General features: G+C 38.9%; 1 protein-coding gene across 4 annotated transcripts in view; it reads right to left on the reverse strand.

Annotated features, from left to right (window-relative positions):
- KIF13A (kinesin family member 13A) overlaps positions 1 to 14,343 on the reverse strand; it is a 204,959-nt gene that overhangs the window by 29,026 nt on the left and 161,590 nt on the right. For 2 of the 4 annotated variants that reach the window (XM_024217426.1, XM_024217410.1), the window contains exons 19-31: positions 14,084 to 14,224; positions 12,266 to 12,415; positions 11,450 to 11,614; positions 10,562 to 10,735; positions 9,924 to 10,075; positions 9,655 to 9,787; positions 9,412 to 9,558; positions 8,493 to 8,531; positions 6,999 to 7,098; positions 6,394 to 6,520; positions 4,878 to 4,933; positions 3,516 to 3,640; positions 1,872 to 2,048 (exon numbers count right to left, since the gene is read on the reverse strand). In XM_024217426.1, coding sequence (XP_024073194.1) covers positions 1,872 to 2,048; positions 3,516 to 3,640; positions 4,878 to 4,933; positions 6,394 to 6,520; positions 6,999 to 7,098; positions 8,493 to 8,531; positions 9,412 to 9,558; positions 9,655 to 9,787; positions 9,924 to 10,075; positions 10,562 to 10,735; positions 11,450 to 11,614; positions 12,266 to 12,415; positions 14,084 to 14,224 — 1,686 coding nt within the window. The remainder of the gene's footprint in view (positions 1 to 1,871; positions 2,049 to 3,515; positions 3,641 to 4,877; positions 4,934 to 6,393; positions 6,521 to 6,998; positions 7,099 to 8,492; positions 8,532 to 9,411; positions 9,559 to 9,654; positions 9,788 to 9,923; positions 10,076 to 10,561; positions 10,736 to 11,449; positions 11,615 to 12,265; positions 12,416 to 14,083; positions 14,225 to 14,343) is intronic. The other 2 variants (XM_024217442.1, XM_024217417.1) reach the window with 1 other exon arrangement.

A 14,343-nucleotide genomic window follows, 5' to 3' on the forward strand; every position in this document is an offset into this window, starting at 1 on the left:
GTCTGAATGGGAAAGAGGCATTGCGAGGTGTGGAGATGCCACTGTGTCCACTGCTCCTAGCGAGCTCAGTACCAGGGCCCCAGTACTGAGAAGAGGTGAGTCTGGTGCATCACATACCGAGAGAGGTCCGATGCACACCTGTAGTCCGCAGGTGCAGAGGGTACTGGTATCAGTGCCGAAGGCTGCCGGTGCTGAGGAGCTTACGCTGAGGGAGTTGGTGATGTGGACCTGGTTGTATGGTCCATCAGTGCCACGCGCACCAGGATCGGTGCTGGTGACCTCATTGATGTAGCCTTCCCTGGGGTGGATCATCTATGTTTATCACGCCCTCAGTACTGGTATCTCTCTGCCTGTGCCCATCGGGTCTTTGGGCATTCCGACTGCCTCTGTCGGCTCGGTACTGTCCATGTCCAGGGTACTGACTCTAGGTGGCTTCACGCCATCGGTACAGAAGATACTGATAGAGCCAGAGAACGTTTCTAGTTTGATCTGGGCTCACTACGGTGACTCACAGACCTCTTCTTACCAGTCTTTAATGAGTAGCTCATTTTCTTAGATTCACCTGCCCTCAACATAGAAGATTGCAGTGATATCTCACTCTGGAACTCCGGAAATAGAAGGACCAACTCCATCAGCAGGAGGTTTAGACGTAACTCTCTGTCCTTCTGTAGCGGGGTGGTCACCCTGCTCTTGCCCAGAGGGGTTAAAAAGCAGCCTTGGGGAGGGCTGTGGCTGGGGAAAGGCTGATTGGGGAAGCAGCCTCACCTGTGGCCATGCCCCAATCAGAGTCCAGCTGGCCCTTATAAGAGGGCAGTGGGTCAGGAGCTATTCAGAGTCTCTCTCTCTGTCTCTAGAGGGAGAAGGGCCTAGCTCCTGGGAAGCTGAACCAAGTACCTAAAGTGGAGCAGGGCTGGGGAAAGGCCAGACGAGCTGGGGAGCTCCAGCCTGGAAAACCCCCAGGCTGCAGGCCTTGTTAAGGGCCGAAAAGGTACTGGGATTACAATGGGGCAGCCCAAGGGTAGGCAGAGGCAGCAGGTCCAAACCCTCCTTGCCAGTGATGAGTGGCAATTATACTGCGGTCTGCCCCAGTGAGCGGGGGCTAGATGGTGAATGGCAGTAGCCAAAGACTGAGGTGAGGTGGGGATAGGGGATTCCCTGGGGAGACCGTGGGGTACTGCAGGGGGCAGAACCCCGGCAGAAGGAGCACCGGGGTCTGGGAGGAACACGGGGGCCAGCGGCAAGGTGAGACACCGGCCTGCAGAGGGCGCTCCTGGGTCCAAAGGCTGGAGAGCTAATTCCCTGGACGACCAGCAGGAGGCGCCGCAGGCTGAGTCGTCGCGCATCGCTACACTTTCTCTGGACCTGGGTTTTAGCTGCTGGCACCAACCACACTTTTGTGGATTGTGCTTCTCCCGAGGCAGCGAATAAATGCCTGCGCATGCTCGCTAGCCTTGTGGCAGGCAGGGAGCCATGCGTGCACAGGCAGGACGGACTGCTATTGAAATTCTCCGATCTACAGCGTGGGGGTGCACACACACCTACAATGGAGCATCCATAAGGACACTACTCCAAGAAGTATAATTTTGACTCCTAACAGTTAATTTATATAGCAACCATAATTTTCATACTGTAGGGATTGTTGGCAAAAGTATTATCTTGTTCCATGCTCTATGTGGAATCTAGATCAACGGGGAGTTCTTTCACCACTAACTGAAATCTTCTCATTTAAGAGACCATTTTAGATAAATGAGGCTTAGGAGCCATGAAAAATAAGCCAATTGCAAAATGGAATAATACTAGGGCAAGAACAAGACAGCAATGAAATGAAGAGCTATATCAGCAGATGTGAACATACAAATAAAACCCATTACCTGCTTGTTGTAAATATTGGCTGCAATCCTTTTACGCAGTACTAATTCCATAGCAGCAGGATGACTAAGTTGCACAGTGATCTTCACTATTAAGTAAATCCTCTCATTTTGTGGTGTTACCCTGTTCAAATGCACTGAATCATGGACAGAAGAGTCCCAAGCTGCAGTGGCTGAAACCTAAGTGGACAAATTGGGTAGTGGAGTAAAAGGAGAAAAAGAAAATGAATGTCAATTACTTCAATTTAAAATTTACCAGAATTTAACAAGAAATAGTAACACCATTAATGAAAGAAAAACAATAGCTGTAGTGGGCACTTTAGGAGCAGAAGTGTCGTGGGTGTGTCAGGATCTGAAAGGCCACATTGGAGCATGTGATCCTGGTGCAGTGCAGAGCCCATGTGTACCGGGGATCCATACACAGCTGCAAGCAAAAGGTTAAAGTGGAGGGAGGGACCACAGGATTCACTACATGAATCCTCTGGTTGTCCCTTACTTGGGACTTGATCCAAAGCTCACTGAATTCAATTGGCATTGGAGTGGGCCATAGCAGAGGGGCACACAAAGGCCTCTGCATCTTCCATCCTGTGGAAGATCTTTTCCTTTTCCTTCCGTAAGCATCCCCATTACCACCCAGCCAAGTTATTCATCCTGGGAACTGGTCTCAGGATATATGCCTAAATGAGATAGCATGGAAGGTGGAACAAGTGAAAATCAAGTACAACTCCAGATTTAATCTACATTTATATAGCGCCTTTCACTTTGAACGGTCCCAAACCTTTTACAAACAAACATGACCCACAACAGGAAAAATAATCAATTTATTACTTTAGAAATTAAGGCCATATCTAGTTTGGAAGACATTGTAGTGACTACAGAATAAGTGAAATTATGACAAGAGCCAAGAGGTGCAAATTGAGCAATGCAGAGAGGAAAGGATTTTTAGACAGTTAAAAAGTCTTTTCCAAAAAGATTCAACATCCCCCACTTCTCCAAATTAAGCAATGAGAGCTAAAAATTTACATTCTCTAAGATCCCAAAGAAAGCTTCTACAAAATACAGGATGCACTAGATGTTCACGGTATTTCTAGGATAAAAATCAGAAAGAGACCTAAAAAATAACCTTATCAACAACTTTCATATCTTCTGTTCATGAGATAAAAACTCTATATTTTTTTAATGCTTTAGAGGTCACCTTTAAACTGAAAAAATCAAATATGGATCACTTCATCCACTACTGAAATATAGCTAATTCTGGGGAGGATATGGCAGCTGTTTGACATCGCACATCAATATAGCACAGGAAACAAAGAATATCCCATCCAAATGAAACTGCATAAAAGAATTTGGATCTACAGAATGTAATTACCAGAAACTGAATTTGTTAGCAAGTCTACTCCAATGAAAAGCGCAATAGAACGCATGACTATAGTTTTATAAATATGGATAGTAAACTGCATGGTCTGAAGACTGAAAGAATGACTCTGGCATCAAAAATATTAACATTAACAATAAATTAATAAACATTTATAATTAATTTGATACTTAACTAGTCATAAGAATTAAACACATAATAAAAACACAAAGCAGAAAGCAAGCATGAATGTAAATCACAATTGCCAGGAAGGAGGCTTATTAGTAATTTACCTCATCATCACTGTGTTTTATGATCGGCAGATAAAAGAACTGACTCCCATGCTCCTTTGGCAGTATTGAGTTAACTCCTGATGCATGGGGACCTACAAGCTGTTCATTGGCACTGAGGTCATCAGCTAATGAAATCAACACACAAAGAACACAAATGAAAAAGTTAGGTCTACACCAAAGGATATAAATTAATAGAAGTTTGAATTGTTATAAAGGCCTGAATTGTTACAAAGGCCTATCAGGTGATTTTGTACATCTTTCATACTGTATTAAGTGTTGGCTAATCATAACTAATACGCCAAATTGTGGGGAAGCTTGCAACATACACAAAAGGGGCCAGGGAAAACTAGGTTGAGACCATAACATTCATTCTCACTTGTGACCCAAACAAAATTTCAGACTAGATTTTTAGAGGCTCATGAATGAATATATTGTGCCAAGCAGGCTCTGAATTTTTTTTTAATCTGTCCATTCATCGTAACCAGCTAGCTTCTCATATCACAACCATCGCTGAGGTATCAAGGCATCTTTAGGAGACTAGAATACTAGGATATCTGGACATTTGATTTTACACACGGGACTACATTAGGGTCATAGTCAAGCAAGTTTTGTAATATTCCACTGAATCAGGTAGTTCTTCCTAAACATCTTGTTTAGTCTCCTACCTCCTAACTTCCCCAAACCGTCAGATATAAAACAAATTTCAGCTAAGAGATGCCATCTCTTTCGAGAACAAACACTAAGAATTAATTTTAGTAGTCCTTTCACATGAAGAACTTGGTGACTTTCCTGGGAGAAGTTTCAAATACTCTGTATTATGCATAAAACTCTTTAATTATGCTACTAACTTGCAGTTTAAATAATAGTTACTTTTGAACCAGAAGGAGAGCAAAAACAACAACAACATAACTTCTCAATAGCACTTGAACAATTTTCTATCAGTGCTTTAAAGAAATATGTTCTTGCAGATAGAACTGAAGCACCTTTTGAAACTTGCACTAGATTTACCTATCTGCTGTCGATCTTAAGTTTAAACCCTGCTTCTTTTTGGGGCACTATAATGCACCAAATTTCCTCAAGTATCTTTTAGGAAAATCTCCTTCAGGTCTCTTACAATCCCTTGTTATTTGGTCCCAGTTGTAAAGTTATTCTCTGCTTACTTGCACCAATCTGTGAAATCAGAAAAAAAGGATTTTTCCTTCTAAAAGCTGTACAACATAGTGGAATCAGAGGCATAACTCAAGTTTTTATTTTCCCTGCCTTTCAGGGCCACTCCTTTATTTACCAGTTTATTGAGCTGAATTCAATTATTTCAGTAAAAACAGCATTAAAGAAATTTCCTAACCTGCAGGTACAGCTTACCATTCAAATCAAGGAAAAGGACAGGTATGTGTGTTTCCATTCCTGAAGGTGGGGTCCTGGAAGTAAGAACAAACTGCTGTCAATATGGTAAAATAAATATGTAAGCTAACCCGCACAGGCAGCTAGCCATGCAGTATTTACTTACAATGCATCCAATGATTAAAACCTTCAGACATTTTGGTGGAGAATTTAACTGCACCAAAAAAAGTTAGGATACTCAAAGTTATAGTACCCATAGTAATTCACCCACCTATTATAGACATTGTATACCTGTATATAAGACTATATGTATAGCTTAAATAAAAACATTCACTATGGTCATGTGGCACATTTCAACTGTTATGGGAACCTCATCTTTAAATGACTTGTTCTGTGCATACACATTTTCAGCCATGTCATTGAATTGATATAGTTTTTCTCCACATAGAATTAACTCATCCTTTTTTTTTTTTTTTTTTTTTTTTTTTAAAGAGGTCAAATCATAGTACATTAAAATAAAACACTACTTGTTTATTTCAATTGTCTCATACACATAGGTGAACAGACTTTCAAGTAAGTGTGTGTGTAACTAATCACTGAAATTAAATGCCATAGCATTTATATCAATGTGTATATTTTTGGCTAAACGGTACACAATATCTAAATTGAGAAGGAAAAGACACAGGAACCTAGAAATCAGAGATAGGAAAAAAATCTACTAGATCATCTAATCCAGCCTCCTGCTAACGAAGGACTGCCTACCTGGCATTGTACACTATTTTCAGTCAAATAGAACAACTATTCTTAGCCAAGTTTTTCCCAACTTAAGAAGTGTGGACTACATATAAGCCAGGTTTGATTTTGGTTTGGGTTTTTTTCCTTAAAGCCAGTTTTAATTATTTGAGTACAAATAAAGGCCTCTGAAAGTTGTGTGTGTGTTTGAGTGGGGAACAAAACCTTTTTAAATTGGTCCAAACATTCAAAAAAGGCAAAGTGAAATTTTATAAAGTTTTCTATAATTTGTCTTTGAGCCAACAAAATGGACATATGAAAGATTTCAACCTACCGGTAGTTTTCAGAATTATAACCACCTGAAAACAAGTGCTTAGATTTAACGTGACTGCTCAAATTTAACTACAGGATTGTTACCTCAGAGTTTCTATATAGCAAGTTAGCTAGGCAACTTTTCCTTCAGATTCTGAATATATTGTGCATTCTACAAGTTAGCTCAATTACATTTTGCCAAACAGTTCTTTGCTCTTGGAGGAGGAAGTTGAGATGCAGTTCCTTTTGTATCCAATGCAAAGCATCAAACAGGAAATTTACTGAGGAATAGTTTATATTCATATTAGGATATTACAGATTCTGGGCCTGATTCACCACTGTTCTTCCAGCTTCACACCAATTAATGTTAGTGTAACACTGGAATACAAACAGTGGTGAATCAGACCCTCAAATTTCATCACTTAATTTTCTATGCACACATTCAAAAAAATGATGTTGAGGTTTTGTATTCTTGAGCTCTATTTACACATACCAATCTGCAGGAGCACCTGGGATGCCACTGCCTGGGGCTGGGACAAGCACTGCATTCCTCTCTTCTGTTAGTCCCATCCACTGTTCTAGTAGCCGTGCTTCCCGTTCTATTTCATCCTCCGTTTTCTCTACAGTGAAAGAGACAATATATTAGATGTATGATTTTAAACTGCATTTGTAGTTCACGTTTCCCTATAACAAAATTACAGTTTATCACGAGATTATAAATCACACTATGCAGACTTGTGACACTGAAATCTGAACTACTGTATAAATTTCAACTTTACTAAAAAAAGTTCCTCTATAAGTTAATGTGACTTTTTAAAAAAACAAACCCTTTTTATTCTAAACAACGTGCTAAGCACAATTATAAGGTTCACGTCAAGTGAAACTATGTCTGTTTGGAAAGGGGGACAAAGTACAAAGAGATAGCTCAGTGGTTTGAGCATTGGCCTGCTAAACCCAGGGTTGTGAGTTCAATCCTTGAGGGGGCCATTTAGGGATCTGGGGCAAAATCAGTACTTGGTCCTGCTAGTGAAGGCAGGGGACTAGACTTGATGACCTTCTAGGTCCCTTCCAGTTCTATAAGCTTCAAGTGATACAAACCTTGCTTATTGCTGATTTTTTTAATCTGTTCATCTAAGTACTCCCTGCGTTTTATGAGCGCATCAGACCACCTTTCTCGCACACAGTTTAAATCTTCTTCCTAACGTGGGGAGAGAAATAATTTTCCTGAACATACCATATTGATCTTTACAAAGGACATACAACTGTATGTGATAATTTGTGATCAGAAATGCTATTGAAAATTTTTGCATGATTAATATGCAGGAAGCTTTCATTTATATCATGCACATTGATTAAGCAGTACACCATCCAGGAATTAAAGGTCAGTGTCTTTCAAGCTTCAAATTTCAAGAGGAAAAGCATGAAAAGTTGAAACTATACCAGCTGCTGTATAATTTTTATGCTGTCAACATTTCTAAGATGTTCATATATAGATTTACAGGTAAGTATTAAGACTAGGGAAGTGGCATCCAAACTGTTTAATAGCAGTGGAATGGGGAAAATAGGTATTATACATTGGCCAGGTGTTTTCCTGAAGACTGCAGACAGGTCAGTATACCCTTAAACCTGCATAAAATTCTGTTACTAGCTGCCATCAGTGCAATAAAAATTTCCCCATGCAAACAGAATCTATCATGCATTCATGCTTTATGACATCACAGGAAAACTTGGACTATTCTTCTCTGTGATTCAAGGTGTCAGGAAGCGCACAAACAGCCCGCAGGAAGTTAGTACCTAAACTGACATTTTGAAGACTACTGCAGAACATACTATGCTATATTACGGGATGTCAACACCTATGCCTGAATAAGGTTTTGCTTCTTCCAAGCGCCAAAATCGAATATAAGTCTTACAACTAGGAAGATATCAGGAATATGATTTCCATTTTTAGCATTTGTTCTTATTCTTCTTAAATGCTACCTTTTGGTGATGAATATTTTTAGCTTTCCAAATTTTAACATCTCTAAAGCTACTCAGAATACAAAATGTAGACTAACATTTTTATTTTTTTAGATAACCAAAAACTAAACTTCAATAGCCTAAAAAACAAAATTTCTCATTAAAATATTTAATTTCACAGCACTTCCACTTTGCCTCTCTATTAGCATTTTCAAACAGTAATACATTTTCTAAAGACAAGGTGTTTGCTTTTTAAAGAACAACCTATGATGTAAATTCTGGATAGTAAATGTTAATGAAGGTTGCATGTTTTTATTGTAAGAAACTGTATTTGCATTCTAATATTAAAGTTGCTAAGCTTTATTTATTTTTTAAAGTAACAGGAAGATAGAAGATCTGAATGTTGGAAATACTATAGAAAGAAGAAGTGAAGTGTAAGATTATAAAGTAAATTATAATATAATATATACTGAAATGGCAATGTTTTTATAGCCCAGGCAGTCTTTTTAATGCAGAGAATGTATTTTTAAAGCTGCTTTTGCTTGCTCCAATACTCTTATTCACTTTAAAGTTGCTGGCTATTAGCATTAGCTGTGCCCCATGCCACAGGATATACAGCAACAGCAGCAATACCTGATAACTATCCATATCACCATCATCAACATCATCTCTCTGGTAGGAGAAAATAAATTTTGTAAAACACAAAGAACATGCATTTTTCTTGACAAAACAGCACACCGAAAAAAACACATACCAATAAAACCCCAAACATTTCCATCACACACAAACTGGTACAAAGGCAAAGCATTTATACAATTTAATCACCAGAGTCATACAATTAATGGATTTCATCGTGTTTTTGTTTGGTTATATGATATTGGTTAATAAATAAAAGTACTGGTCTCAATTTTCTTACTTGATCTTAGTATCTCACCTGTGATATGAGCATTGTTGTTAGTGTATATTTAAAAAAAAATTTCAAATATATTTTGCTTCTTATACATACTGCACAAGTTTTTAAACAGACAATGAGCAGTCAAATTTCTAAAGAGAACAGGTAACACTAGACAGTAGGCAGGAATTACGGAATCAGATCAACATTATTATGGTAGAGGTAGGAACCCCTGAAAATAATGGATTGTACAAAATATTGACAAGCCCTTAGATATAACATTATGACTGAGCACTTTCATTATGTATGCAAACGTAAACAGGCAAGGGAAAGTTAGTGAACTGATATGTACATTAAATGCTTGTATATACACACATAGGTAATGTGTATTTCTGTGCCCAAATCTGCTCTCAATGACATTAGTAGGTGTTCTGCCACTGGCTTCAACAGGAACAAACTTGGGTCTATAAGCACATATCACACATATATATATCTGGCATCTGTTAAAATGAGCAAAAGTAACAGAATATTATGTATGGATGTGATTATATTAAAATACTCGGGCCTCCATTTTGATTTTATAACTGGAACTATTTTAAGGAGGTTCTCAAACAGCAAAGCAAATAATAATTAACTCGGTGCATTAACCAGTTGCCCTACCTGGTAGCTGTCCAACCCCCTCTGTAGTTTGGTTGATCTGGCAGTCACACAGCCTATAGAGACAGAAAGAATGGCTTCCACCATGAGGGGAAGTGTTCCCGAATGCTGTACAGGCTTCACTGTCACTTGAACTCTTCGAGAATGACCCTGAACAAGTGACCAGAAGAATGAGAGAGAAATTAAGAACAACATTTTAAGAATACTCTTAAAGCAGATTAACAGGGCAGGAAACGGACTCAGTACCTGCCTAAGTTGGAAAATCCCACCAGTGTTTACATCCTTTGCCTGATGGAGTTCAACTGCTGTATATTCCCCCATCTCATTTAGTTCTTGTATGGAAATCCACATTTCTATTCTGCGAGTTACTTCACTCCACCTAGAGAGAGACACCCCAAACAAGCAACATTTGTAATTCAGATCAGTAAGAGTACAAAGTTTCTCTAACACTGCAAGTATCTTACCCTAAACTCTTTGGAAAGCTGATGGAATCATTCCTTGTAGCTTATTCATACCTGTCTCTCAGTGTCCTAGTTTTAGCATGAAGAGAATCAACCTCCCAAATGGAGCTGCCATTGCCAGTACATCTGTGACCCCACACCTCAATAGCAAGAGCTCCTTCTGAAATGAACTCCAGAAATTCCTCTGTGACATTCACCACATAGTCCTGGAAACAGAGAAGGGGAACTGTATTCAGTTAATAAATCAAATCTCCTCATTTTGTTTGCAATGGGGGGCAGAGCAAATGTGGTCTCTGCTTGCATGGTAGAGGTAACAATTTGGATGAGAAGCCTTAGATTCACAGGCAGGGCCTTGATGGCAGAGAAGACTTGAGACAAATCTGAAGAATCCATATATGTGTGTTTCTAACATTTTAACATTATGAACATTTCAACCACACTCTAAATCAGGAGTGGGCAAACTACAGCCTGCGGGCCGGATCCGGCCCCTCAGGGCTTTGGATCCAGCCCGCGGGATTGCACCGAGGACGGCAAAATGCAAAATGCCGCCCTCCAAATCCTGCCGCCCTAGGCGACTGCCTAGGGTCACCTAGTGGAAGCGCCAGCCCTGATGCCATTTAGGGTCATGCTCTGAATAGTTCATCTCAAACATATTGCCCTCCTGATATGCTGTGTTAAAATAAAATAATTACCTTACAGTGAGAGAAGGTCACTGTAAACTGAGCTTCCTTGCTCTGAGGTGATGGCACATCAGGATCGACCACTGGTGCTGCTACAGTTGACTCACACTGATCCCAGAATGCGTATTGACAGAAGACAAAGTTAGACAGATTCAGTGGTAGTCCAGTTGCTTCTTTTATTTTTACCTGGGTGAGATAAACAGACACTCAAAGTAATGTGATTATAGACTGTTTAAAAACTAAAGCATGTAAGTGACAATTAACATTCAGGACCAAATTTTCAAAAGAGACCTCAAACCACTCTCTAAACATGCATCTATTCTGGAAGCCTGCAGTTTTGCATACGCAAAAACTCAAATGTATTTGTGTGCACAGTGTTTAAGTATTTAACTTGCAGACCAATATCCACATTTTTGATCGTGTAAAATGCTAGGCTCCCAAAATTGAATATGTAAGTTTACATTTTAAAGCTATATATACACACAATTATTTATTAAAGGAATTGTACTGATGGCAACTGAGATTGAAATAGTCTCTAACCATACAGCATGAACAGCCACAAAAACTTCTCTACTTGACAAATCAACCCTGAAATGCAAGGATCACCTCTTCTGTGACTGCCAAGAAGGGTGTCTCTTGGGATGTCAGTATTTGTGGTGAGGACCTGTGTCCACTAGAAACTGAACTGAAACCACTCAATTCATAGTCATTCAATGGTAATCATTTTTGATCACTACTGATCTGGACTACATCTGAACCAGAGTGAGAGAGATGAGTCTCTTTCCTATTAACAACGTCCTAAACAACCAAGTCCTGCAAAATTTAATATTTATATTGGATTGTAACAATACATTTGTTTTTTAAAAAAATGTCTCAACTAACAGATTGTCTCCTACTTACCCTGCAGGTGAGCTTTTTTGCTCTGTGAATAATTTCTCCATTGCTGTCCATGATTTCCAGGCTTCCGCTCTCACTGGAGTTCTCAGAAGAGTCATCCCCTTCTGCTACACGTTCTGGAACAACACCAGTGACTCGCATCACTTCAACATGCAGCCGTCCTGCAACCTGAAGCACAAATACTAAGTACTTATGCTTTAAGAACATTAGAACATTGTATAATATCCAATTTCCAAGGGGAGAGAAGGGGAGCAGGCAACAAGCAGTAGAATTGAAATGCCACTGCACCTTAAACACTGAATAGAAGGGGAATAATACCATAGGGAAAAATAAAAGGGAGAGACTATGGAGGAAATGAATGCATGATACATTTATCCCACTATTCAACTTTTCACTTTTCAATTCACACAATTCAATTAAATTCAAAACAGTAAAAGTACTTAGGGTCATTACTGCAGTGGATTTGTGGCTGAACTTTAATTGGGGTTAAAGAAATTTGTGCATAAAGCTGGGGCGCCTTAATCTCTGACCTTTTATTACTTGTCTGCCAAACTACCATCACAAAATGCATTTTATGTTTTTAGTCAAACAAATTTTCTGAGCCATAAAATGAACAGTTTTTTGCTGATTGGATATTTAAAGGTACAAAAAAGACTCAACATTATAAAAATAAAAAAATCAGCACTTAGGTTAGTCAAAATTTTAGTGTGAGATATTTATCCATAAAACAGGTTACAAACCTAGAACTAATTCCATTCCCTCTTTCCACTTGCAATACATTATACATTACCAATACATTAAGATTCTATTTAGCCTTACCTCCCCCTGCTGGCTGATGATCGGCACTGCATATTGAAGTTTAACATCATAGAAAAGGCACTCCAAAAAGACATTTGCTACTCCAATTAAGATATGGTTTTCTTGTGCTTCATAGAAAGGGTCACCTTTTTTACCAATGAGCTTCCTTATCTGTTTTGGATTTTTTAAGAAGGTACATTAATTACTTTTTAAAAGTTGTAAACTTAGTGGAACCATCAAAATGTACACAAACCAACATTGAATAAACATATATTCTTTATTCTGTGACCTTTACCCTTAGTCACCCCATCCCACTGATGTTTCTCTCTCAGTTATCACATCACACCTAAATTTAGATGTGAAGCTCATCATAAAATTCAAATAAGATCTTTGGATGGGGATCATGTAATGCCTTTAGTTTCACTCATACAAATAATAAAATATGACCTACATTTTGAAAGAGCTTCAGCCAAATTCAGACCCTGTTCTAAGTCGGTGCAATTCCAGGGACTTCAAGGAGTTGCACCTCCTTATATCTCATCTGAAACTGGTTTTTACAAAGAAATTATTCAATCCCCAGCTAGATATAAGGGCTGGATGCTGGGGAACACTGCAAGTGCAAGAGGTGTTAGGGGAGCACTCAAGGAGGAATCTCCCCCACAGGCCTGGAGCTGCTTCCTTACTGCTACATGGCTTAAATAATCTCCACAATTTTTTAAATACAAACACCCCATGCATGACAGCAGATCATCTGGCTCCGCCTCAAAGTATCTTGCTAGGAATCCCCATAGAGATGTATACTGCTCTGTGGACGCATGAGCACACTGCATCCTGCTCCTCCTCTTTGCCTGCCTCTTCCCCTCCCTTTCCAAACACAAACATTTGAACCACAATAATACTGTAATAGCATATAGGGCACTACATACGTACTTCCAGGAAAGATAATTCATGCCCAAGAAAATAGACTAGTACAACCAAGAGATGTACTTTTAATACTCAGGAATGTACTTTTAGCGCTCCTGTACTCACTGAAATCAACGGTCCATTGACTTCAATGTGTGCAGGATCAGACCCACAATACAAACATGATTTGAAAGAGTTTCTTATCATGATGTCCAAAGAAGCAATAATGCACACAGAAGCCAAGTGATTGCTCAAACTGTTGTGAGACTAATGCTCCATGTAGGCTGCAGGAGTCAGAATAATTTGTGCTCCCCATATCAGCCATGTGATAACATGCTGCTGATGCATTCCTACCTGGCAATTTAAAGGGTACACTCTTGAACAACCAAATCCTATTTCATTCTCTTGCAAGGCATAATGAGCCACGGACTAATATGATTATATATAGGCATGATATTTATGCATAAGCATTATGAATATTTTTACACTTATGGCCAACTTTATATTTTAATTCTCAGCAAATACTAACTCTACTTAGGGCTTTGAAGTTAACATGTACAAAAAATACACAAGGGAAAGTGTAGCAAATTTTAAGTTCTAGGACCAAATTCTGTTTTCAAATACTTGTGCCAATTCCACTGGTGTAATGTTAATTAGAATTATGTCAATAAAAGTGTAAAGTGCGTATATGAGGGCAGAATGAGGAGCCTATTCTTTATTCTGCATTGTAATGTACATTGTGCATTTCAGTATTGTTCACAATTCCATCAACAACTCATGCAGAAAATTCTTCTTCACCAAAGTACAGTATTTGTACATGCCAGTTTATGTACACATACAGTATTTACATTCTTTATACTGAACCTGTAAAGATATAGATAGAGATATAGACTAACATACATACATTTTGACGTTTTTAAAATGTATTTTAAATACCTCAGGAACTTTCTCCTTCCATTCTTGGTATAGGTCTCTCATGTCAATCAATTTGTTCTCCAGTTTCTCAATAGTCCACACCTGAGTACCTTTTTCTTTTCTTCGTACTTGAATAGCCGGCTCACTTACTATTGCCCCCCTCTGAGTCAGAGAAGAATAATTATTGACTGCACAGAAATTCATATTTCAAAATATTTAAACTCCTCACTCAAATTATATTCTCAAAGAGTACTAAAATACAGAGTACATGGCTCCCTTTT

This window comes from Terrapene carolina, unplaced genomic scaffold (genome assembly GCF_002925995.2).
Source record: "Terrapene carolina triunguis isolate 2854851 unplaced genomic scaffold, T_m_triunguis-2.0 Scaffold58, whole genome shotgun sequence".
In the NCBI taxonomy this organism is placed as follows: domain Eukaryota; kingdom Metazoa; phylum Chordata; order Testudines; family Emydidae; genus Terrapene; species Terrapene triunguis.